The 27,407-nt window shown below is 34.3% G+C and overlaps 2 protein-coding genes and 1 non-coding gene across 13 annotated transcripts; 1 reads left to right on the forward strand and 2 right to left on the reverse strand.

Moving 5' to 3' along the window:
* The first annotated feature begins 9,651 nt into the window (after positions 1-9,651).
* Positions 9,652-11,160, forward strand: LOC141684773 (putative purine permease 4). The gene has a single exon (XM_074489892.1). It carries the CDS (start codon positions 9,785-9,787, stop codon positions 11,012-11,014), a length of 1,230 nt encoding a protein of 409 aa, XP_074345993.1. The 5' UTR covers positions 9,652-9,784; the 3' UTR covers positions 11,015-11,160.
* A 2,481-nt stretch (positions 11,161-13,641) lies between these two features.
* Positions 13,642-20,700, reverse strand: LOC141684266 (uncharacterized). 11 transcript variants are annotated; one of them, XR_012560617.1, is made up of 5 exons: positions 20,471-20,491; positions 18,826-19,643; positions 16,487-16,566; positions 14,556-15,822; positions 13,642-14,478 (listed from the first exon to the last, which is right to left on the reverse strand). XR_012560617.1 is itself a non-coding variant. In XM_074489168.1 (3 exons), exons 1-2 carry the CDS (start codon positions 20,474-20,476, stop codon positions 18,864-18,866), a joined length of 786 nt encoding a protein of 261 aa, XP_074345269.1. In that variant the 5' UTR covers positions 20,477-20,491; the 3' UTR covers positions 15,857-16,566; positions 18,849-18,863. The 11 variants fall into 11 exon arrangements, 3 of the variants coding, with proteins under 3 accessions (XP_074345269.1, XP_074345270.1, XP_074345271.1); XR_012560613.1 differs by having other exon boundaries at positions 13,644-14,478; positions 14,556-15,817; positions 18,849-19,643; XR_012560612.1 differs by having other exon boundaries at positions 13,644-14,478; positions 18,849-19,643.
* A 5,037-nt stretch (positions 20,701-25,737) lies between these two features.
* Positions 25,738-25,844, reverse strand: LOC141687907 (small nucleolar RNA R71). Its single transcript, XR_012561386.1, has one exon. It is a non-coding gene; the product is annotated as a small nucleolar RNA R71 (small nucleolar RNA).
* Between the last annotated feature and the right edge of the window lie 1,563 nt (positions 25,845-27,407).

Genomic DNA, 27,407 nt, shown 5'->3' on the forward strand with positions numbered 1-27,407 from the left:
AAGGGAAGGGAAAGTGTGTTTTATAGTATAGTAGTAGTATGACAGAAAGTAGGCCAAAGAAGATGCAAGGCATGCAAGAAAAGTCAGCAAGTTGGCAATTCTGATTTCTGAGTTGTGAACCAGCAGCACAAGTATCCTATTTCCTGCTCATAAAAGAGAAGTAGGTAAGAGAAGTAGGTCTCTGGTCCACGTCCAACTATTGTCGATAAATAATTTATTTTTTAAAAAACTAAAAACTTAAGTGACGATAGAGTAACGTGCTCTCTGCCTTCACGTCAATTTCCGGTACTAAACTTGTTTATAGAAAGTTTTCGCGAACAATATATCACAACCATCAATTGTCGGGCATGGACCCATAGTAATATACCATTGATATATATATTCTAAAACAATTTTTATCATGTTAATTGTAAAACTATTAAAAATGACACTTATGTTATAAATGAATACAACCAGGGCATTCACCTTATTGTGCTTAAAATAAAATTAGCATATTATTCATGAAAAGTATATTATAACAATGTTTTGATAGCGATTTGAATCGACCGACCTTATTACATACATGTTACATATATGAATTTTGGCCTGGTAGGCAAAGAACGTGTGGCGGCATTTAGAGGAAAACATCTTGTTAATAATTCTTGTGGGTAACAATTATTCAAACATGTAAATAAACACGAGCACAGGGCAAAGAATGTGAATAAGATTGGTCAAGAACAAGAATGTGACAGTTGTAAAAGCTCTTTTATATAATCTTTATGTCTACACATCCCTCTGAATCATGCATAACAAAAATTGAGACTAGCACAGAGCAGAATACTAGCAACTATGCATCATGCTATCTCGGTGTATCGCGCCTTGCCAAGTAGAACTAGTAAAACCTTAAGGTTGCAGATGAGAAGTTGCAGAGGAAGATCTGAACATGATCTTATACTCTTTAACACTCTGCGGTGACTGAAATAAAATAATTTCTGAGAATTCGTTGACACGTGGGGAACGATAAATCGTGCTTGCAGTAACACAACCTGATTACAATATTTTGCACAATTCTATAACGAAATGTTGTATGAGATGTACTACTAAATAGGAATTGCAATCTATGCAATACTGTGGTATGAAGTAACTCACATGGAACATCCTGTAAAGACTTGGTGACAACAATATGGAAGCTTACAGTGCGAGATCGGTGATAATTTTTTTAGAGTAGTGTTAGGTATACATAATTTTGTACAAAATTTTTGTATATAATGACATGACATTTGATGTGGGGTGTTTTAATTGGTTTTGTTGATATAAATACAGGAGACTCATTCCAATTAAAACACACCACGTGTCATTATGTACAAAATTTTGTACATCATTCTGTACACCAAGCATTTTCCATTTTTTATCCTTTGGCACTCGGAGAAGCACACAAAATATACATCCAAGCTGAAATGTTACTGAAGAATGTCATTAGAATACTTAACTTAAAGTTCATATGAGATTCACCCATTCAGCATATCAGCATTCCAGCTTACATGAGATAAATCTTGAAGAGAAATATCAGAACATAGAAAAGTATCTAGGGCCCCCTAGTTAGAGGTTTGTCCTAAAATGAAAAACTTAAAGAAGCCCATATGAAAAGCTGCAATGAGGCTCATCTACAGAGCTAAATGGCCCATGATAGTTCTTTTTTCTTGGCCCATGATTAGTTTTAAATTCTTTGAAATTGTAGCCCATTCATTATTCATTAACATCTGTGCAGGAGATATGGATAAGAAGAAGCAAACAAAAAAGTTGAGGGTTACATAAAGAGCCTGGGAGTCGTAGCTCCAAAAGGCTGGCTAAGTTATTCCATTTGAAATGACCCCATCCACATCTGTAGTTGAACTTGAACATCTTACAAAAGCTGCAGGAATGTAATTCCTCGTCCAATACACTGTGATTTATGCATGTCACTGATTCCGATTTGCTTGCGTACAGACATTATATGATGGTTGCATGTTAACTAGCTACACAAGCCTGGTTTTCATTTCTCGTCAGATTCGATTCTCTTTCGAGCCTTCAATCAGCTCACACAGTTGCCCGGATTCCTTGTCAAGTTCTTTCTTGTAAGACCCGGATTCCTTGTCAAGTTCTTTCTTGTAAGACATTTTTAACTGCTATCTGATCATTTATACAGTAAACGAAATAGAATACAAGAGTATCTCCATCGGGGATGCTAAACCAAATATGTCAATATTGTAACTCACCTATGATATTAATATATTATTATCTCTTCCTTCAATTGTACTTTTTACACCCTTCTTATCAAAATTTATTCCAACAATTAGTACTCAAATAATCAAATTTATCGAATTATTTGTATACAAGTATAATTAAAATAGATAGAAAGGTACGTGTCTTTATTATACCATATAATATTGTTTACATTTAGGCGGGATGACAAAGACCGCCAAAAGTTAACTATCTGGGTTGGCACCTCTAAACCTCCAATGGGTAGTCAACAAGAGTGTCATGTCAAATCATGTCACGTGATATTTTGGCATTCTTTTTTGCATCTTATTGCAAATGCTTTTATATAATATAATATCTAGTTTAGAATTTTCTCTAATAACTAGAAAATTTTGATATTTGATTATTTAACATGAAATTAATTAGAGGTTTGGTTGGTCACTCACCGGAAACCATATCGACATCACTCTTATATTATATTCTTGAAAACTTAATTATGGGTCGAGTAGTGAATTAAGGACCCTAAATTAAAATTGGATCTATTTATGTAACTTTTTGAATGATAGTTAAGAACTTACAAATGGCAATAGAAATTCATTAGAAGCTAGGGCCCCTAAATTTGCAAGGGAATTAAGGAAACCCCTAGTTTTGCAGGGCAAGGATACCATATGGTTTTGTACAGTGCTTGTAACCTTTTGAAATCTTACAAGAGCCGGACATAATTTATGAAAGATGTCTATTCAATTGCACAAACAAGCAAAAGAATACAATTCTATAACTGCTGATAGCCATTGAAACAGAATACATGCATAAAGTTAACGGCATCAGTTAATAAATATATTTATTTTTACTTTCATGTTCATATATAAGACACCATTTCTCTGTACTATGCAAGCATTTATATACTCCCCTGCAGAGGCAGAAACTATAATATGATAGCGGACGAAAGAGACAACTTTTTTGAAACGGAGGGAGCAAAAAATATAAATCTCTGATAATAAATTATTTGAGTAAAGTGCAAAGTGATGAATGAACTTTATCTAATCTCGCACTTATGTGGCCGGGATTTTAAATTTGTAATATAGTGATTAGATAACGTTATTTCTTAGATATACTTAGTTAGATAGATTTAAAACAAATTGAGTATGTATATTGAGTGTAATTAGTGAGACAATTTGGATGAAAAAGAATAAAAACAAATAAGGAAAAACATGTACAAGAAATTGCCTAATCTAGATTAAGAATACATGTTGCGCTTAATGTAGAAGTGAAGCAAAAGAGATGAAGAAGAATTAAGGTGACAATGACCTAGCTCTTGTAAATATGAATAATTATAAAGTGGATATATACAAATTAGAAAAAAGTACTATTTTGTGTTGCTTCAGACTAGAACTGTGCAAAGATTCCTGTTCCGACCACAAAATCACTAGAGTAAGTTTGCTTCGGACGAATTGGATTCTATTTGGTGATGGCTGATGACAGTGTTGGTACTTGAAAATGCTTCACTTGTCTGTGGCCATATCTTACTACCGGCCACGTGGCAATCACTCTATCTATCCTTGGTTCCTTTACAAACTGCATGCATCATCTGCATACGAGCTGGAACTAACCAAACCTAAGTCTCTGAGGGGAGTCGGAAAAATTACCAAAATTTTATTCTAAATTTCATGTCCCCTCTTAAATCCGGTATCTTGAAATAAATCAAGGAAATAAGAAGTTATTGAACCGTTCATAATAGAAAATTTTGGTATTAATACACCTACATCCCGGATATCTCTAAATAAATTAAGGGAAAGAGATATAATTGAACCGTTCACAATAGAAAAATTAATATTGGTGCACTAATAATAGTAGCGGTTTGGTAAGGGTAATCAAGAAAGGAAAAAAGAAACAATTAAATTCTTCTTTTTTTGATGTTTGTTGAGTAAAAAAAGTCATTCGGTTCACCTTTTTTTAGTTTAGGTTTAACTAGAATTCCTTATATCACATTACCCGCCCATCAGATATTTGAAGAATTCCATTTCCCACTTTTATTTTCATATTTCAATTTAAATTTTGGACCACAAAAAATAGATCAATTATACAAATTATTTTTAAAAAAATCATTTTTTATTTTAAAAAATACACGCTCTATGCAAATAGCTCTATCTGCTAAGAATAAGTTAGTAATTGTCACCGATGAATTTCTCGCACCTGATGTCAAATCAGTTTTGTTTTCTCAATGGAGACGTGTTAACGATATGATAATAACTTCGAACTTGAACACTGCATTTGAAGAGATTAGCAATAATATGAATTACTTAGACAGTGCACAGGATGTTTGGAATGAATTGAGTGAAAGGTTTTCTGCTGTGAGTGGACATAAGTTCTATTAAACTCAAAAGGAATTATTCAAGCTTGAACAAGGCAATGAATCTGTTGAGATGTATTTTCATAAGCTAAAAGGTATTTTCAAGTCTCTACAACCTATGGTTAAATGTACTTGTGGAGCAACTAAAGAGTGGGAGGCTCAATTGGAGGAAACAAAACTGATTCAGTTTCTTATGGGACTTCATTCAAGTTACACTTCAGCCAGAGGACAGTTATTGATGATGAATCCATGGCCTTCTGTAAATCAGGCGTTTATGTTGATCAAGCAGGAAGAGAGACAAAGATAGTCTCAAAATATCAGTCATATTGCTATGATGGTAAACTTACCTAAGTCACAACATAATACTTATTTTCAGTCATCTAGATTTTCTGATAGGCCAGCAATTGAGTGCACATATTGTCATGGCAAGAATCACTCTAAGGACAAGTGTTTCAAACTTGTTGGATATCCACGGGATCATCCATATCATCCAAATAATAAGGGCAAGAAACGACCATTTGTTAAGCCTGCAACACCTGGACAACAATCATCGTCTTTACCATCTGTGAATCCTAAATCTAGTCATGCCTTTCAAGCTTCAGAGTATTCACAAGCGCTGGCTACTCCTTCAGTTCAAGAGACAAATAATACTTCTTTTTCAAAGCAAATGAAAACTCTACAATCTCAGATGAATGTGCTTATGCAGAATTTCCAAAGAACCTCAAATCCAGTCCAAGGACCTCAAAACCAGTTTACTTTTGGACATCATAACATTGCAGGTAATGTCTTCTCCCGTGCCACTATTTCTGATAATTCTCAAAATATTTGGGTCCTAGATACTGGTGCAACAAACTACATGTGTTTCAATCCAGTTTTGATGCACAATATTGCACTCTTATCTTGTCCGGTCACTGTGAAATTTCCTACTAGTGATTCAACTTTAGTTAGTGATTCAACTTTAGTTACACATATTGGTTCAGTCTATCTAGAACCAGTATCTCTAGTAGTCAATGATGTGCTCTTCATTCCTTCTTTTAAATTCAATTTACTATCCATTAGTAAATTGTCCTTAAAACATAATTACAATATTTATTTTACTCCAAATAAATTTATTCTCCAAAAGAGTGATGATAATAAACAACTAGTTCTTGGTATACTGGTTGACGATTTATATCAGCTAGTTTCTGATTCATCAACTTTGGTTTCTTGTTCTTCATCTGTCCACAAAAATCCTCCTTCTTTGTGACACCAATGCTTAGGACACATTCCTTTTAATAGTCTTATACATATTCCAGAATTAGAGGTACCTAGAGACGACCATATCCCACACTGTTCTGTTTGCCCATTGGCTAAACAGTGTAAACTGCCATTTTCAATCAGCTCTTCTCAAGCGGCTAATGCTTTTGATTTGGTCCACTGTGATGTTTGGGATCCGTATCAAATTATGACACATAGTGGTTGTAGATATTTCTTGACCATTCTTGATGATCATACCCGAGCTTTATGGACTATTCACCTTCCTACAAAACAACATGTCACTCAAACTTTAAAAGATTTTCATGCTCACATTTCTACACAGTTTAGCACCTGAATTAAGTGCATACACATTGATAATGGGGGGAGTTCGTTAATAATGAACTCTCAGCTTTTCTTGCTTTCAATGGTGTGATACATCAAACTACCTGCCCGTACAACCCACAACAAATTGGTAGGGTAGAACGAAGGAATAGAACCTTGCTAGAAATGTCCAGGGCTTTGCGTTTTCAGTCAAAGTTTCCTATATCTTTTTGGGAAGAATGTATCCTCACATCTACTTACTTACTTAACAGGATCCCATCTTTCATTTTGGAAAATGTTAGTCCATATGAAAAACTTTTTCATTCTCCTCCTTCTTATTCACATCTTCGAATTTTTGGCTGCTTAGCATACATGTCATAACACAATTCTGACAAGTTTGATTCTCGTGTAGTCCCAACTATTTTTGTTGGGTATCCTTTAAATCAAAAGGGTTATAAACTTTATGACCCTGTTTCTAAAATATTTTCAGTATCACGTCATGTGTTATTCCAAGAACATGTATTCCCATATTTTACTTCATCCTCACAATACAATTTTATTCCATTTTTCCCTTTTACCCCCGGTTTATCTGATGATTTTTTATACAAAGTCCTCTGGATGTCATCATAGATACTGATCCTCCATATGACAATCTTTATTCTTCACCACCACATTTTGGTGATACAACTTTTGATCCCTCTTTTTCTCAAGATGATTATGATTCTCCTGCGACTAAATCGGATCTTTCACCTCACCCTTTTGTTACCAACTATTCTGATCACGGTTCCGTTTCACCACCACCTGTAAGAGTTTCTACTAGGAGGAAAATACAACATTCATGGATGAAAGATTACCACATTTCCAGTTCTTTTTCCACTTCTCATAATTTTGTTGTCAGTAATGCAGTTCTTCTTGATTGTCCAATAGATGTAGAGAAGTTTAAATTTTCTCCTGGTCCATCAGCCTCCATTTTTGCTTGCACTGCTTTTTTCTCTACACAATATAAAGAACCTTTTACTTACAATCAAGCTGCTACTGATCAGAGGTGGATTGATGCAATACATAAAGAGTTACAAGCATTAGAAACTAATCAAACCTGGTCCGTTGTTCCTTTACCTCATGGTAAGAAAATGGTTTGTTGCAAATGGGTTTATAAGGTCAAATACCTTGCTACTGGTAAACTTGATAAATTTAAGGCTCGTCTGGTGGCCAAGGGCTACACTCAGACTGAAGGGGAAGACTATCATCATACTTTTGCTCCGGTTGCGAAGATGGCAACTGTTAGGACCTTACTAGCTATTGCAGCTGTTAAACGATGGAATATTCATCAATTGGATATTAATAACGCTTTTCTCCATGGGGATCTTTATGAAGACGTCTATATAGAATTTTCAAAAGGACATCCTCTTTATGGCACACCTAATTTGGTCTGTAAACTCCTCAAGAGTATCTATGGTTTACATCAGTCTTCTAGACAATGGTTTAAAAAGTTAGGATTTGTCTTGTTCAGCCTTGGTTTTGTGCAGACCAAAGTAGATTATTCTCTATTTACATTAACTTATGGGGAGAATTTTACTGTTGCTCTTGTTTATGTTGACGACATTCTGTTAACGGGTACTGACACCTCTACCATTCTTCATGTTAAGTCTGTATTGGATTTTGCTTTTACTATCAAAGATCTCGGATTTATTAAGTATTACCTAGGTTCGGAAGTTAGTATTTTATCGACTGGTATTTTCGTTCATCAACACAAGTTTTTTACTGATATGCTTATAGAAGCTGGTCTTGAACATTCTAAACCTCTATCATTGTCAGTCGATAATACCATTAGACTTTCCCAACATGATGGTCAACTCATTGACAATCCTTCTCTTTATCATAAATTTGTGGGAAAATTTTTATATTTGGTTGTGTCCCGTCCAGAAATCTCCTTTATCGTCCATCATTTGAGTCAATTTCTTTAATTACCTTGGGTTCCACATTTATTAGCAGTCCAAAGTGTCTTGCGCTATCTTAAAGGGACACCTTATCAAGGTTTATTCTATTCTTCTACTTCCAACCTTCAGTTGACAGCGTTTTGTGATAGGGATTGGGGTACTTGTACTGACACAGCTCGTTCCGTGTCTGGTTATTGTTTATTACTTGGTACTTCCCTTGTTAGTTGGCAGTCAAAGAAACAGAAGGTTGTTTCACGTTCAACTGCAGAATCTGAACTTTGTTCTTTAGCTGACACTACTTGTGAATTGTCTTGATGCATCTCTTTTTATCTGAACTTACTGTTTCACAATATCGTCCTACTATTATACATTGTGACAGTCAAGATGCTTTAGATATTGCTGCTGATCCGGTTTTCCACCCTAAGACTAAACATTTTACCATTGATTGCCGTTTTGTTCGTGAACAGGTCCAACTCAAGCTGATTCATCCAGTTCATATCTCTAGTACTCACCAGTTGGCGGATATTTTCACTAAAGGGCTTAACATGAGAGCTCATTGGTTTCTTCTTTCCAGATTGAATGTGCTTTCCTCCAACCACATTTCATCTGAGGGGGGAATATTATCCAATATACAGTCAAATAATAATGAGAATACAGAAGAATGATGTCATTGCTGATAATTCAGTTAGTTACAACAGCTGTCAACAACTGTAAAATAAGTTTGTCATTGTAGCTACTGTATAACAAGTTTTTGTAATCTTTGATAGTGTAGAGTTCATTTTTCAGAGTTTTTCCCTCTCTGTAACATAATATAGTAGTTGATTGAATACAAAACTTTACATCATTGAATTTTCATCTTCTTCGATTAGTTTTCTACATATCTTACTCAAATTCTTTACATTTCCGCAACTCTAAATATTTAGTTTTATAAATTAAAAAATAATTTTGATATAATTTATATGTTAATTTATTAAAAAATTAATCATGTTATTAAATAATTAATTATATTAATTTATTATAATGCTAATATTATATTGTTATAGATAAAAATATATTTGACTATTTTGAGATTGCTTAATACTAGAAAATCAAAAATAGATATAATCATGTAAATTTTTATTCCGTTTCCGAATATGAACAAAATACGTAAAACAATTCAGGATCATTTTTTTCATTTTTCAATTTAATTCATTTTTTGCAACACTAACCAAATGACAGTTATCGATCCAAAACTACTGATCATTATTAATTTTTGTGTCGATTGAAAAGTATAATTTTTCGTTAAAAATGTAACAGTCATTTGGGACCGTACGTTTTATATTCTAACTGCTCATATAATTAATTGTGATTAGCAAGGGTCGAAATTCAATCTATCGATTGTAACCAAGTCTTTATTTTGTCCCAACGCTGTATTTTTCTATGTTACCAAGTCTTTAGTTTGTGAGATAATGATGTACCCACATTCTTTTTATCTTCTACCTTTTACATTAGATTTCCCTTACAATTTTTATGATTACATCCCAAGAAAGAATGATGAAGCCCACCTGTTTATTTTCATAGAAACATTAATATGCCTATTTATTTTCAATCATTGCATCCTCATATAAAGCCCCCTCGCTCCAAATCCCACTAAAAAACGTTACATAAACATAACTCATGCACCCTCTTCTCTTTGCTCATAGTATAAGTAGACACAAACCTCTCAACCATTCTCTTCATTCAAATGGAAGCCTCATCCCAAATCCACCACCACTACGAAATGAATCACAGCCACTCATCACCTCCGCCGCGCCGCGGAGATGACCAAAAACACGCGATCACCACCTCCACCTCCATCACCGCGGCCACCTCGGATAAAAACCCGAAAAACAAAGCATACATGGTACTTCTAGTGCTTAACTACATCTTCCTTTTTGTAGGTTCAGTTTCATCAAGCTTGATTTCGAAATTCTACTTCAATCACAAAGGCTCGAGTAGATGGGTGTCTACTTGGGTCCAATGTGCTGGCTTCCCTTTACTAATTCTCCCTATTTTTCTCCCATTTTACCTCTTCAAAACAACTCAAAGAAAGCCATTCTCACACATCACTCCAAAACTTCTCATAGTTTCGGTACTTATTGGGCTTCTGTTGGGCCTCAACAATCTTCTCTTCTCTTGGGGCAACTCTTACTTACCCATGTCAACATCTTCACTTCTCCTCTCTTCTCAACTCACTTTTAATCTCATACTCTCTGTTATCATAGTCAAACAAAAAATCACATTCTCTAATCTTAACTGTGTTGTTCTCTTGTCTCTTGCTTCACTTCTATTGGGCCTCACTTCAAGTCATGACAAGCCCAATGGGCTGACACGTGGAAAATATTTCGTAGGTTATTTTTGTACTATTGGTGCTGGGTTGTTATTTGCACTATACTTGCCCCTAATGGAAATTATTTACAAGAAAGTTTATTGTTATGCTATGGTTATGGAAATGCAACTCATCATGGAAGCCTCCGCGACGGTGATGGCCACCGTCGGGATGGCTTTCGACGGTGGATTTTCGGAGATGAGAAAAGAAAGTTCACTAGGGTTTGATCTAGGGCAACAATATTATTTTTTGACAATAATTGGCAACGTGGTGACATGGCAACTATGTTTCATGGGGACGGCAGGGATGGTGTTTTTGACGTCGGGGCTCACCGGAGCAATCTGCATGACGGCGTTGACGGGTGCTAATGTGGTGGCAGGAGTGGCGGTTTACGGTGACAAATTCGACGGAGGGAAAGCGGTGTCGGCGGCGTTATGTGGGTGGGGATTTTGTTCGTATGTTTATGGATTGTATGTTAAGTCTAGACAAGAGGGAGAGAAGGATCAAGAAGTTGTTAATGAGGTGATTATTAAAGATGATGATTATGATAATAAGCTTTATGATCAAGCTCAGAGGTTGGAAATGAGTGAGGTTGTTGTTACTTGATTAATTAGCTAAATGTAAGTAATTACTTGCTAATGCTGATAATTATGTTAATTATTGTAATAATGTAAGTTGCAAAGGCCTAAAGATTTTGTATCTTTTAGTTTAAGAGTAAAACTGTACTAGTACAGGAGTTGGTAAAATATAACCGAAAGATTTATTACACAAATATGCTCCATAACATTAATATATATATTAAACATGAATCGTCTCAATTTATCTGTCTTATTTGACTTTTTAGAATTAAATTAATTCAACTTTGACCGAAAATTTCACTTAGTATAATATCGAAAATACTTATAAAATTTATATCATTAGAAAGTATGTTTAATCTACTTCTATATGTATATTTTAATTTTTCAAAATAATGAAAGAATGAATTTTTATTTACGGTCAGATTGAGTCAATTTGACCATCAAAAATCAAACAAGACAGATAAATTGGAACGGAGGGAGTACTAATTAGCCAAGGTTGTTTCTCATTATTAACAACGAATTATACATGCTCTCTAAGAATATAGAGTTTAATTTCTTTAACTCTCTAAGAATATAGAGTTTAATTTCTTTAATACTGATGGATCACAATTTTTCAAGAAAAAACTTTTATTGATCCGGGATTTCTTTTTTAAATTAGAAATTTATTGAAAATTTTTAATCAAAATGACAATTTTTTTCTAAAATTAATTTTCAATATAACTTCTATAAAATATTTTTTTTATAGAATATGTAATTTCTACCACTACGAGAAACATGGTTTTTAACGATTATTAAATCGATTATTTTACATAGAAAATTGATAGGTATATTAGAAAAAATAACAATCGTAAATTCATCGTCAAATTATCTCCCTTAATTATAATATATTTAAATTAATGTTCTAAAAATCTCCAAGACCAGTTGAGGAAAAGAAAAATCAGATTTGTCCCCTTCTAATTTAATTTAAAATATATAATAAAAACGAAAATTACTCCACCTTTTTAAGCAATAGGTCATTCACAATACAATAAAAGATAGACTAAATTGCACTATGCAAGCATAAGAATAATTATTTTACATTTTGCTGACACTTGTTACAAATTTTATACTTTCATAACTGCAATTTATAATATTTAAATAAATAAATGACTTCCATCAAATTGAACTTAACACAGTTAATAATTCAGAAATATTTTGGTATGATTAATATCAAATACAGGCGGGGTTGAAGATGATCGAAGAACCAAAAATAGGCCACCAGAAATGGACAACCTAGATTCCGACCAGCGAGTTCAAGACCAACACCGAGAACCCGATAATGCCCTCAAATCATCTCGATTTCCACCCACCAAACTACCATCAAAACATTCGTCATTTAAAAACCCTAATTTTTGCAAAATCAAAATATTCACATTCATATATGATAATGTATGTATAGTTTGACGAGACTTTGATAAAAAAGATGAAAATTTTGTTTTACCCCTTTATTTAAAAACTATTCACTAAAGGTGTTTTTATTTAATTAACAGAAATTGACGGAAGTCAATTAATTATTTAAAAATTTAAACCAAAGCCGCTATAATGCAAGATTTACAATATCGGTCAACAAGATATAAAAAATTGTAATTATAACATGCAATTTACTCTAAAAAATATGCATAAAATATGCAATTTACTCTAAAAAACACACCAATATTTAAGAAATATTATTACATACTTCGTATATCTAATATTGTAGTTGTGAGTTGTGATCATCTCTCCTAAAAAAAGAGAGATTGTACTTAATTATTTATTTTATTAGATATTTCGAATGTTGGGTTCATATACGTTGGGTTGTCGGTTCGATGTTATAAATAAAAAGCGGATTCCGTTTTATAGTCTAAAGTTTAAAAATGATATGAATCTAATTAGTTACTATTTACAGTTTATATATTGTTACTATTTGTTTACTTCATTAAGTAGCTGTACAAAGTATTCCGTCCAGTTTAATTATCTAAGCTGATGGGTGTCAGACTGTCAATTAATCAACTAGTATATAACTATATAAGAATTTAAGCAATAATCTTGATACAGCTTTTAATATGGAGTTGTTTAGTTCATTAAAATCGAAACTTTAAACGCAAGTGATATTATTTGGATTAGCAAGTTAGTGGTGACGTGGAATGGAATATTATTCCCTCTAGATGGATCATCAGTTATCACACCCCTTCATTTCTCCCTTTCCTATTAATCTCATATTCTCATTCTTCTGAGAGTTCTTAGACACTTACCACCTAGGTGCTTAGGTCATAAATCTGTTTCTTTAAATTGCTAATTTTAAATTACATGTTGGAGTTAGACATCTCTGCCTAAAAATTAGATTTCCCTTGTAACAATATTTGGCAGTTTCTTTGCTTGTGTCAAATTCCACTGAATAACCAATGGTTAATATGAGTTGCTCAAATATAGATTTAGAGTCCAGTTGCAACTTTTAATTTATGTAAAAAGTCACCTCTTCATGCATAAGATGATTACTTCTTTTGTTTATGGCTTTCCCAAGAGATATATTAATACTACATTGTAATTTATACATAAACAACAATTTGTAGTGGACCAAAACTCATATCAATCAGGTAAAGAATAATTACAAGATATAAATTTAATGATTAGGGCCATGATAAAAGGATGATCATGGGTGGAAATCACTATTTATCTATTTTAACTTATATATTGCCAATGAGGATTAACATACCTTATTTGAACTTTTGTATTTAAGCTAAGTATGAGTCATATGCCATAAAATTAAACAAAACAATGATATCAACTATGAAAACTTCACCAATGAGCCTCTTCATATGTGATGGCTTTTATTTGTCTCCCATCATTATCAAGTGCACTGACTAATGTTTCATCACACTTCCTTAAAACTCATTCTCCTCCTCCTTGTAATTTTAAATTGTGAAATTGATATCACTACACTACACCTTGTTTCATCTTAGTGGAAGGTGGTGTGGTATTGTGGTAAAGCTGTTAAACTTCTAGTGAAAATGATTCAAATCATTTGTCTTGTCTTTTTGGGATAAGTAACACCCCTAGTTTTCACTAAACAGGATCATTACATAACTATTAGACCTGTATTTCGAGTCAGCTTTATTGCATCAGAGTGATCATCCAAAGGCACATCTGTGGTCTGCAAATCAGCACCCCCCGGTAGAGGATCTCTTGCCCTCCTCTTTCAAGCATATCTACATTAAAATTGAATAGTTATTATATGCGACCTTCTTGGCGCACATACAGGATTTTGATTAGGAGTTGTGACCTTATTAGCCACGACCTAGCAAGTCCCCCTAACCTTATCAGGCTAAGCATAGCTTAAATCACGAAGGAACTCCAAGTTTGAACTTAAATTCACCATTCAGCACCTACTTAATAAGAGTCATTACCAGAAATCATAAGATCAGGGACTTGCCTCTTCAGATTTCTTCAGATTTGGGGGCATGGCTCGCTCATCACCTACAGAATTATAATAGAAGAATGAGAAAGGTTGATCCCATTCTAAACACTGACATTAAAACTCAACAGTTTCTCACCTGCAGTATGTACTTGTCCTTAAGCAGTAAACCCTACACAAACTACTTCTCAGTCATTCACCCATTAATTTCGAACCAAAAGCGTTATGTAACAATTACATTCTCCAACACTACACTACTGGTTGAGTAACAATTACAAAATTATCCACCAGCCCAATCCAAGTGACTGATCCATTAAAAACTATTCTCAGATTACTAATTTCTTTGAATCAACTAAAACCAACATAATTTGTCTACTTACCGGTCAATGTTGCCATACAGCGGCCCAATGGTTTTCAATTCTAGCCAAAGATTCATGAGGGTATAATAAAACAATACAGAAGCCGAGTAACCAATCTTCCAATTGGTTCATGTAGCTCGCGATCATTGTCAATTTAAATTTCAGTCCAACCTTTGGTTACGACTTATGATAAGTAACTAAGAGTGTTCGGATTCAGTGATGGTGGATGAGAGAGATCCACAGAGATTAATAATTGAGATGTGTAGTGAAAATACTGATTTGTACTTAGTAGAGTAACTTATGCGGTTATGCCCAAGAACATAGAGATAGAGTATTGTAATTTGAAAGTTCCAAGAATTGATAAGCGGGTCAGAAATTGGAAGGTTTGTACAACAGATACCGCAACTGAGGCCTGTCTTTCAAAAGGGAGCCTAATCAAAGAACTGGCTGAAGAACATGGCAATGCAAAGAAAAGAAAACTGATAAATGAAATGATGAGAAGCCTCGTGTTAGAATTATTAACCACCAGGGAAATGAGAAGGTTAAATTTTCATCAAATAACAAAATGAGCGGGCTTCAAAAATGCCATTGATGATGATGAGTGTTTGAGTTTTAACACACGGATAGATAAAGAGCCTTATTTTTTTCTGTAGTTCAATTCATGCAAAAACTAAACACTACTTACAATTAGAACTGGCCAAATGTGCGGGTTTGAACCGCCCACTCGAGACCGGTTCGTACGGAAACCCGGAATTATCCGGCCTGAACCGGGCTGGTTCAAGCCCGCACAATTCGTAAAAATAATCGAGCCAGTTACGAATCATATATTGGAAGACCGGGACCGGCCCGCACTGACCCGGCACGCACAGAACCCGCGCAAGCAGCACACGCCTGCCAACCCGCACAGGCCCGCGTGTATGCCTCACACGCCTCTGTCTTTTTCCAACGGAAACCTGCGAAATCAGAACGGAAACCTACGCCTCTCCAACATTCTTTTACACCAACAACGGTCTTCTACACAGAGGCTCCAACGGACTGAAATCTTACCTTATAAATACAAGACAAAATCAATACTGAGCGAAATGAAATTATGGAGCTCCGATATCTGATCTCAAATTTTCATATAATTTGTGAACTGTGTGGGCTGAAAACTAACTTACTACAGGATATACTACCAGTAACAGCAGTTTAATGACCCTCTTTAAACAGATTATTATAGGTTTGCAAAATATGGTAAGCATATTTTTTTAATTGCTATAATTTTAATTATTCTTGTCAGGTGTACATTTTATGATAACTTTGGTTCAAGATGTAACTAACCGTAGTATGTCTTTCGAACACTAAAACGAGTAATAGCTTGTCATGCCCCAGTTAAGACTAACGAATCAGAAACAAATGTGTCCTATCCAAGTAGGAAAAGCACAGATGTTTCACTACAAAATATTAACAACTGTTCCAAGTCTCACAACTGTACTCTTCCTGGCAAGAAAAATATATAACTTATGATTTAGTCGTGATCCCTTTCTTTCTGTTTTCCCTCTTCAATTTAAGTCCACCACAAAAAATATCCCCGCTCTATTCATGATTCTTTTCTGTCTCAGTTACCCTGAGGTAAGGCACGCTTGCACAACTGATAGCAATTCTGTGCAAAAAAAAATCATGGAAGGGGGTGGAGGGGGGATACATAAGTGGTTTAAACCGTGTTTTTTACCTCTCCACCATCATCCAAAACAAACACTTCGCCATGCTCGAAAGGGGACATTGTTCCAGCATCAGTATTTAAGTATGGATCTGAGAAATGTAAAGAAAAAGAGCATACTGAGCAAAATGAACTGACACAAAAGAAAGAGGTTTATTAAAAGCATACACATGTAACATTCAATAGGCAAACAACATCATGTTCCATAGGAACACAATCAGAGGGGAGTTCAAACAGATAAATGTAGTAATCTATCAAATAGACAAAAAGAAAGAAAATCATGAAGATAATTTATGTGAGGTCTTTCTGTAGTAACTCATATATACAGTCATATAACACCAGCTGGTTCAATCCATTTCCACTGTCTTGCTCGTATGAAGAATATAACCAAAAATAACTTCGTCTTATTTCACCAAGATTCCAAGAGTACCCGTGTTTGATACTCACAACCAGGATCGGCATAGGTCTGGACACTCAACACCTTATAGCATACAAGACCATGGTAAATTATGATAAAAACGTGCGAAATTTTGAAAACATAGTAAAATCTCCTGCTTGAAACACTTCCAGTCCTTAAACCATATTATACAAGAATGATTAATTCCAAAACTGGCAAAATTACCGCAGAATATGGTTCATTTTTTTCCACACTCCGAACAGAATAATGATTTAAATCATCAAAAGTCAAAACGATAAATGTGGATGAAAACTTAAAATCACAAAGAAGTACAAAAAGCTAACATCCTTCCTCTTCTCCATTATAAGTGAAAAAACTACCCCTACCTCCTTTATCACTGAGCGGTCATTTAGGGGCCCCTCCTTCACCCCTCTCCCTCGCGGCCAAAGATCATGGGTTAAATTCTCACTGGCTAGTATACTTAAATATATAATGCACTAAAAGTACTTAAAATATAACAACTCTGTTGATAGATTAGTGCCAAGGGGCCTTTCCCCCTCCGCTCAGCCTAAAGTCACGGCCTCACGAGTTACAATGCTAAACTAGCTAGTCATTCCCAATTATATGACAAACAACCAACACCATTTAGACTTTAGAATAAATATCACCGTTGTATCTCACTACTACCAAGAAATTACGTTAGTATTTAACTAGAACTTCCTAACTTCCTACACATGAAGCAGAACTTTTCAAATTAAGGAACATAAAAGGGTCAGGAATGCAGGTCTATCGTGGCTGATCTACTACCATGACATATATGCGAGAACGAAGATTCCCAGTACACTGTTTATTGATATGTAGTTATGTACATCAGTTAGGCTGCTGCAAACAAAATATATCCAGCAAGTTCCGTGAGTTGCAAAAGTAATTCTAATTTCCTCATTCATTACATTATGTAACAAAGAATTTGCATCTTATGATTTTTGACAAGGTTTTATTGCAATAATAGAAACAAAACATAGCACAAGTTCAGTACAGGTTGTTTCAGCTACAATAGGACAACAATCTTCAAGTTTAAAGAATTTGCTTAAATAACTAAAGCCATTCATGTTTAAATATCCACGTAAAATAAATCAAACACATTATAGACGGAGATGTAAAAAATGAAAAAAATATAAGAATTAAGTTATACAGACAAAGAATGTATGCAATCTTCGATCACTTAATGTTTAGTGTCTGGAATATAAATTAAATATAATTTCTCATGTAAGTTGTATCAATATCCACCTAGAGGTAAAACTAAAACCAACATACTGAACATATGCAAGGTTGAAGTGTAAAGTTGTTGCACATATCATGGTGGTTCAGAAAAGTAGTATAGTTATATCTTCTTATGTTTCTTACAAGCAAGTGACGAGAGGGAGAGTACTACTTGAAAATGTTTTGGTGATCCATCTGTTTGAGAAGGGCGATCTCCCTTATCACTAAGATTGGCACATCTCCACATTTATGGAAGATGGTTTTTATGGATACTAATTGTTCTATATTTGAGTTACCTACAGCCCATTCACCAAAAAGGCCAACAATACAACTGTTGCTAAAGTATGCAGGCCTAATAAAGTAATTAGCCTAAGGTGAGACCACCATTATATTTATCTGTGTGCGTGTGTGTGTGAATTTGCCAAAGTGCACTGTGAGATATGGACAATATTTGTTATAATTATGCTTATCAACATGTTCTTTAAGTCACATTTACACCCAAGCTTCGTGCTATGTCTTCAGTGATTTGTTTTCATAATCTACAACGTTAATTGTTGACATTGTTTGTTCATTACCTAAAATAAACCAGAAAAATTGGAAGTACCCCGCTGATGGACTCTTATACACATTTGTAACGAATCAAAAAGTAAAAAAAATTGAATACATATACAAACCAGAGCATAAATGTATATACCTAAAGAATAAAGGCTTTAATACCTTTTAATGATTCAACTACTGTTCATTGTCACGTTTCCAGAAGGACAAACGAGACATCTGTGTGAAAAATGATTCACTGCCCCTTGTATTACCATTTCTATTTTTTGATTTAGTTTCATTATTCTCTAGCTGAATGTCAGAATCACGCCAGAACTTGACTATGTGAAGAGTCTCTTCTTCTGTTGATCTTTGGACAACAATTCTAGAAGCATATCCCTTCTCTCTCATTTGAAGACAGACTTCTGAAGGATTGTTTTCGGTTAAAAGAACCATGTATAACCAACCTTTGTCTGATAAAAGATTGTCAGCAATAGGCAATATCTTATCAATTACTCTCCGACCATTCTCCCCTCCCGCCCAAGAAGATGCAATCCCATCACGACCCACCTCATCTTCTGGAGTTGGCACATAGGGCGGGTTGCAAACAATAACATCCACTGACCCTCCCAACCGCCCCTCCAATCCAGATGCAATATCAGTCCTTATCAACTCTGCATAAACCCCATGTGCTTCCAGTGTCTCACTAGTCACTTGAATTGCATAAGGGTTAATATCCGTGGCCATATAATACGCCCCACCCTCCACATGTCCAAGAATAAGAGCTAGGGAAGTGATGACATAACCACTACCGCAGCCAATTTCCAAGCATAACGCTGGTTGATGCTCCAACAACTTACTTCGGTCAGCTAACAACGCATCAACCAATGCAAATGAATCTTCACATGGCTCATAAACTTCAGGATGTGAACTCACTAGTCGGATTTGCGCAATCATGGAAGGCATCCTGTAAATCTTCTGCCAAAAGAGAACAAAATGAGCTATAATTAGTATAGGCACGAGTCGCTCAAGTTGGCTTGAGATAACATATCAAATCCTTGAAAAAACTAATAACGAAAGTCATGAACTTGTTTAGCTGCTTGGATCAAAATACATCAAATCTTGGAAAAATAACTACTAACAGGATGAACATAATTAGGTTGGCTCGAAAAATATCAAATATTGGAAATATAACCAATAAAGGCATAAACTTAATCAGTTCGACTCCAAAGAAATATCAAATTTTGGAAAAACAATGTTTATAGTAATGAACTTGATTAGCTTGGCTCGGAAAAAAAAAATTCTTGAAAAAATAACTACAAAAGGTATAAACTTAATTAGTTTAGCTCGAAAAGATCAAATCATGAACAAATAACTACTAAAGGCATGAACTTGATTGGCTTAGCTCGAAAGGAACATCAAATTAACCACTAAAGGCAAGAACTTGATTATGTTGGCTCGAAAGAATCATCAAATCTTGGAAAAAACACTAAAAAAGGCATGAACTTGATCACCGTTGCTCGAAAAAAAGTACCAAATCTTGGGAAAAAATTACTAAAGGCACAAACTTGACAAGGCTGTCTTGCATAAAAATCAAATCCTGAAAATATAATTAATGCCCAATTTCTAGCAACAAAAAAAAAACAATAACATTACATTATGTGTACAGCTTCACTAAGTGCATATAGAGTATCATACATTTCTTCAACAATGAGAAAATTAATACAAAAAGAAGCTTAAAAAAGACCAAACTAGTAAACAACATATGAATGCAAACATGTACAAGAAAATACATGCAATCTTACAAACATATAAATTCAAATTTCTGTACACAGATTCATAATGTGTAAGTAATGTATGTGTTTGAAGAATCTTACTAATTAGCGTTGTCTGGCCGCTGGGTTATGCTCCTTGTTCCAATTGGGTTAAATCCCCTTATACACTCTACAGTCTACTCGGGTCGGATCCCTACAGAAGTCAGAATACAGGCCTTCTTTTATCTCAAACTAGTTCCGTTTTTTCCAATCTAATCTTCGTCATTGTAAAAATTAATTATGAATAATAAATAAATGAGAAATATTGTGTATCCAAAATTGGTTCTTTGAATCGTTTCAAAATATCACGACACCATCCATGTATTCACATAAATATTTCCCATTAAAATAGCTCAAAATGACATATTATCAATGTTATATCATTTTAAAATTATTTTTTTACTCAATTTTGGGACTCTAGCACTACTCTAAGTCTCTAAATAAATATAATAATAAATCAAGAAGTTTTAAAAAATCGTCGTCTCGTTAAATATATTTATGAGTCGCTCACTCATTATTCACAAAATATAAGATCACAAAATGATATTATTTATTAGTCAATAATTAATATAATATTTTTTTTATTTAATAATATAAAATTTTGAAAAATTACAAAAATAAATTAAAATGATACAAGGCTCCACATCACCACTCGGTCTTCTCCTTTGCTTAAGTATAATATAAGGATATAATTTTTTTAAAAAATATTGAGAATATATATTAATATAATATAGTAAGTTGATTTTAAAAGCAATATGAGAAATAATTTCAAAAAGAAATTTAGAAAAATATTAACATGATAAGTCGATTAAAAGAGAAAACAGAAATTTTCGGAAAATATTATGATGGTAACTTAATTTCAAAAATCTTAATCGAAAATGTTGTAGAAATCTTAGGAGAATATTACGAATGATGATATTTCGTTGGCTACAAATTTTAAAAAATTATTATTAAAACGATTTAATAATTTATTTTAAAATAATTTTTTGGCGAGATAACTAAGTGACAATAATTTAAGTTTTTGTGATTTTAGTAATATTAGTTTAAAACTCGTGCGATGCACGGATCGTACAAACCTTTGTTAACATTGTTTTGAATTGAATTCTTAGAATTGTTTATTTAATTTTTTTAGTTATATAACTTCTTGATAATTATATTGATACGGGTTTATATTTATAGTTTTTTTAGAACATTTAAATATATTTAAAGTAATAACCTCGGTATCCGGAAAAAATAATTTTATAGCCAGTTTATTATTTTATTGAGAATAAAAATACAACATTTTCATTATGTTGGGACCTTAAAAAGATATTATTTTAGCAAGTTATTCCCTAAATGATTAACTACAAGAGCTATTTTGACTAATATGATTTTATAGATTTTATGTTAGTTTAAAAAAAATTAATTATATTTTAATTAAAAGTGAATTTTTAATTCAAATCTATAGGATACAAATTATGTTTAATCTGATATTAATTTGATTTATCGCGGATCAATATTTATATTATTTTATTTTTAGCTCGAGTCTCATTACATCGATCAAATCAAACTAATTTTTTTTAGTTTAATTTTAATTTTTTTAGTCTGGATCTATAAAATAATTTTATTTTAGTCTGAATAATTAGCATATATGATTTTGTTTTTTAGATGGTCGAATTATATTTTAATTTTAATTTTGTATTATTTTGAATCAATTTTTTAAGATATTTTTCATGTATGAATAATAAATATTATTTTATTTTAACTAATTCAATAGTATAATTTCTTTTAGCCCAGATTATTAGTATTTATTATTTTGTCATATCCCGATTCCCGAGGCACATCATATCAACAAAATTCAACTAATTAATTTTTATTTTGCTTAATTTTAGTTTAGCCCGAAATATCAATTAGAATAATCTAGAACTCAACATAAATTCGAATTTAATCGGTAGAAGAATTTGACTTTAATATCAATTATAATGATATAGAGTTCGATATGTAATAGAATTTAAATTAGTAGAGAAAATTGACTTGAATATCAGTTACAATTAAATTAGAATTAAATTAGAATTGACCGGCCGACCAACCGATCAATTAGAATGATAATAATTAAGTAAAAGTGATTAAGTATTTTCAGAAAGTACCGACCGACCTACTACCAAATTTTTAATATTTCGCCTATTATAATATAGTATAGTATATTATAGATAAGACTAATTATTTAAAAAAATATTTTTTCACATAAACCATTACAAAATCATTTTTGATTTTTGGTCAAATATTAAATAATTGAATTACTGAATAAAACAGATAATTTTAAAAGAACTTTATATATTAATATTATTGAATTTAATTACTTCCGATTCTGATTACTCAATCCCGTTAATCACCAATTATGATTAATTAATGAAATGTACTTCTACATTCAAAGAACACTTCGATCAAATATCAAATGAAGTAATTACAGTTAATTTGGGGCAAAAGGTACTGGTACATGTCTGTTCGTTGACTGTAATATACTCCATATGGAACATTACATGACCGTGAAAAAATCTCAATTTAATTGTCACAACATTTTACGGGAAAAAGAAGTGTAGTACTAGTTTAAAGTTTAAACTATAGTCGTTTCCTCACAAGAACAAAAAAAATGAGAAAATAATTGTCCCAAGCCACATCTTCTACCAGCTCTTCTAGGCTGAGAATTTTCACTATAGATCTTGTTTATGAAAGGAATATGTTCTAAGTCCAATCATGTATTAGGATTTAGGAATAACTCTTTATGTAATCTGTTTTGATTTAATTGATTTTAATAAAAGACTTGTTTTGTTTTTATTACGGGCTCTATTTATTTAAGTGTTTAAATAAGATATACCATAGTTTAAAGTAAAGCTTTTTATGGATTATGATGAGATCATAATAGTGAGACCTAAAAGATGATAACTCTAAATTTAAATAGTTCCTGGTTGTAGGATTACTAACTGGTAATTAATAATCCGCAGAGATCGGTACATACTATGCTTGCTTCATTATGAAGGATGTCTGTTCTCATAGACATTTGTGTGATGACACTATAGCTAGTATGTAGGTGCTTATTATAGAATAAGTTCACTGAACATGACTCGCCCAGCTGAATGATAAGTGGCATTTTATACCACTTAGAACGTCTTAAAATGGCTTAAATTGGTGTCTTGAAATCAAGTATTTTGTGTATTTGATGCGTTTTTCTAGTGTTTATGCATTTCAGGGTATTAATTGCATTTCAGGGGAGGAATCATCAAGAATAAGCCTTGGCATGTGTTCACCATTGCGAGAGGAAAGGAATGGGCAGATTACGGCGAAGAAACGGAGCAAACCTGGATTTTTTCCAGTAGAGGCCTGCGCGCCCGCGCAGCAATGCTGAGCGGCCGCGCAGCAACCTGCGCGCCCGCGCAGCTATGCTGAGCGGCCGCGCAGGGTCGGGGAAAAAGATAAATTATTTTAGACTTCTACTTCTGTTTGGCTTCCAACTTCTATGTAATCTGAGTTTTATGGGACTATTATATAGGTAGATTTGAGACGTTTTCACAGAGAGTATTAAGGGGATTATGTTTTAGATTGTGTTTTACGCAAGAAGCGAAGGAGATAAGGAAGAAGACCGATTTAGCACACCGCAACGAAGAGGAAGCATATATTCTTGTGATTCTTGTTTCGTTGTAACGTTGGATGCTAGTTTTCTTGCTTTGACTTATTTACTCTTGTGACGTACTCTGTTTTAATATAATTAGTTTAGTTATTATTTTCTTGTGTTTGCTTATCATGATTTCATATGAACCCATGATGGCGATAAGTTCTATTATGGGCTAATCGTGATCATGGGGTTGCAACGGATTTATTATGGAATTCTTTAGTTAATTGTTTAATACTTTAGTGTGTGATGATTGCATGATATCTAGTATTGGTTGTGCGTATTCGTCTTATGTGCGTCGCGAACATATAAGATAGGGTGTTAATCTCTTGTGAAGCGACGGTGGATCTTGAGATTTAGAACTTGCCATGCTAGAATAGGTTCATGTACGTTGTGCATGATTAGTGGGTAACTCTAACAGTTTTATTTGCCCTATGTAATCAAAAAAAGAATAACTTGTGCTTAAATCGTTGTGTTGTCAATTTCTGTAGACATATAGGAACTCGACATAATTGATGACTATTCAACTTCTATCTTAATTGTGGATGCTTGGTAGAATGGTATTAGTACAATGAAAGTTGGCTTTTATCAGTTTCGTGTTATTCGATTAATATCATCACTGTCACATGCTAAAGGTAATAACAATGGCTATAGAAGGAAGTAATAATGAAGTTGTGATCTCATGAGTGTTTTATTATTGATAAATTGAAGTGTTAGTTAAGTGGTTAATTAAGTAGTTAATTATAGTTAATATTTAATCAACAATTTTAAGTGTTATTATCTTAACATTGAGAAGTAATCATACATTGGTGAGTGAGTTTAATTAGACAATAATTTAGTCTGAGTCTCTGAGGGAACGAACTAGAAAGTATTCTATATTACTTGCGAACGCGTATACTTGCGTGAATATTAGCGCGTGTTTTCGCCCTAACAAGTTTTTGGCGCCGCTGCCGGGGACTCGGCGTATTTGTTTAGTTTATGTACTTACCATCATTGGTCATTAGGACTCAGTGATTAGGACGTAGTAGTTACTTATTTTTTTTCTTCTTTTTTTTCGGTTGTGTTTCAGGTACTTTAGCAAGCGTTTATGCAAACTCGTTCTCGTGCTCGCAAGAGGACTTTAGATACAGCTGAGGAGACAGACGAAGTTCTTGATATTCCGGAGAAGTTAGATTTTGAGGATTCGGATTCAGGAACTGAGCAGAAAGAACCAGTAAACATGGGAGATCGTATTGTTCAAGCTGATCCAGCTCTTATGGATTTTTCTCGGCCTAAAATTGATCACATTCAGTCAAGCATCCTTCATCCGGCTATTCAAGCTAACACCTTTGAAATCAAGTCGGGCACTATTCAGATGGTGCAGAATTCTGTTTCTTTTGGAGGAGCGGCAACTGAAGACCCCAACATGCACATAAGGAATTTTGTCGAGATCTGCAGCACTTTTAAGTATAATGGCGTGACTGATGAGGCTATCAAGTTGAGGCTTTTCCCATTCTCACTGAGGGATAAGGCTAAAGACTGGTTACATTCTGAACCAGCTGGGTCCATCACTACGTGGCAAGATCTTGCGCAAAAGTTTCTGGTGAAGTTTTATCCAATGGCAAAGACTGCTGCTATGAGGAGTGCTCTTACTCAGTTTGCGCAGCAACCTACAGAATCTATGTGCGAGGCTTGGGAACGCTACAAGGAAATGTTGAGAAAATGTCCACATCATGGAATGCCGGATTGGATGGTGATCACTGGTTTCTATAATGGTTTGGGGGTCCAATCTCGGCCCATGCTCGATGCAGCAGCTGGAGGAGCCTTATGGGCTAAAAGCTATACTGAGGCGTATAATCTTATAGAGACGATGGCTGCAAATGAGCATCAAAACCCAACTCAGAGGATGACGTCAGGCAAGGTAGCAGGTATTCTGGAAGTTGATGCAGCCACCGCTATTGCAGCCCAGCTCCAAGCGCTATCAATGAAGGTTGATTCTCTGGCTACGTATGGAGTTAATCAAATAGCTATGGTTTGTGAGCTTTGTGCAGGTTCTCATGCTACGGATCAGTGTTCTCTTGTCAACGAATCTGTTCAGTATGTGAATAATTATCAGCGACAACAGCAGCCTGTGCCAGCGACCTATCATCCTAATAACAGAAATCATCCAAATTTCAGCTGGGGGAATAATCAGAATGCTATTCAGCCACCATATCAGCAAGGAGTGAGTAAACAGTTTAACCCACCTGGATTCCAGTAACCACAGCAGTATGCTACAAGGCAATCATATCCTCAACAGGGAAGTACAGCTACACCCACTAGTGCTGATTTTGAGGAACTTAAGCTGTTGTGCAAGAGTTAGGCGGTTTCTATCAAGATCTTGGAAAATCAAATCGGTCAATTAGCCAATGCAGTGCTCAATCGTCAACCTGGCACTCTTCCCAGTGACACGGAAGTACCAGGCAGGAAGTAAGCTAAAGAGCAAGTCAAGGCTATTACCTTAAGGTCTGGAAAAGTGGCTGATGCTGAAAAGGCAAAGGAAGTCGAAGCTGAAGTTAGAGATGAAGAATCTAAGCAAAAGGAGAAAGCGGCGGAACCAAGGAAGACTAGTGTTGAACACACTCTACCTGAGGCTAATACAGGGGAGAAACAGCTCTATCCTCCACCTTTTCCTAAGAGATTGCAGCAACAAAAGCTGGATAGACAGTTCGGGAAGTTTCTGGAGGTGTTCAAGAAACTTCACATCAATATACCTTTCGCTGAGGCTCTGGAACAAATGCCTAGTTATGCGAAGTTTATGAAGACTATTCTTGCAAGGAAGGTGAAACTGGATGACCTTGAAACCATTGCTCTCACGGAAGAATGCAGCGCTGTTCTGCAGTAAAAGTTACCACCAAAACTGAAAGATCCAGGAAGCTTCACCATTCCTTGCACCATTGGCAATCTAACTTTTGACAAGTGCCTTTGTGATTTGGGAGCAAGCATTAATCTGATGCCGTTGTCGATCTTTAAAAAGCTGGATCTGTCTGATCCAAAACCCACATACATGTCGCTACAATTGGCTGACCGTTCCATTACTTACCCAAGGGGCATAGTTGAGGATGTGCTCGTCAAGGTGGATAAGCTCTTCTTTCCAGCAGATTTTGTTATTCTGGATTTTGAGGAAGATAAGAAGATTCCCATAATCTTGGGAAGGCCTTTCTTGGCTACTGGCCGTACCTTGATAGATGTGCAAAAAGGTGAACTTACTATGCGGGTCCAAGATCAGGATGTGACCTTCAATGTATTCAAGGCAATGAAATT

The sequence above is a fragment of the Apium graveolens genome, chromosome 9 (assembly GCF_009905375.1).
Source record: "Apium graveolens cultivar Ventura chromosome 9, ASM990537v1, whole genome shotgun sequence".
In the NCBI taxonomy this organism is placed as follows: domain Eukaryota; kingdom Viridiplantae; phylum Streptophyta; class Magnoliopsida; order Apiales; family Apiaceae; genus Apium; species Apium graveolens.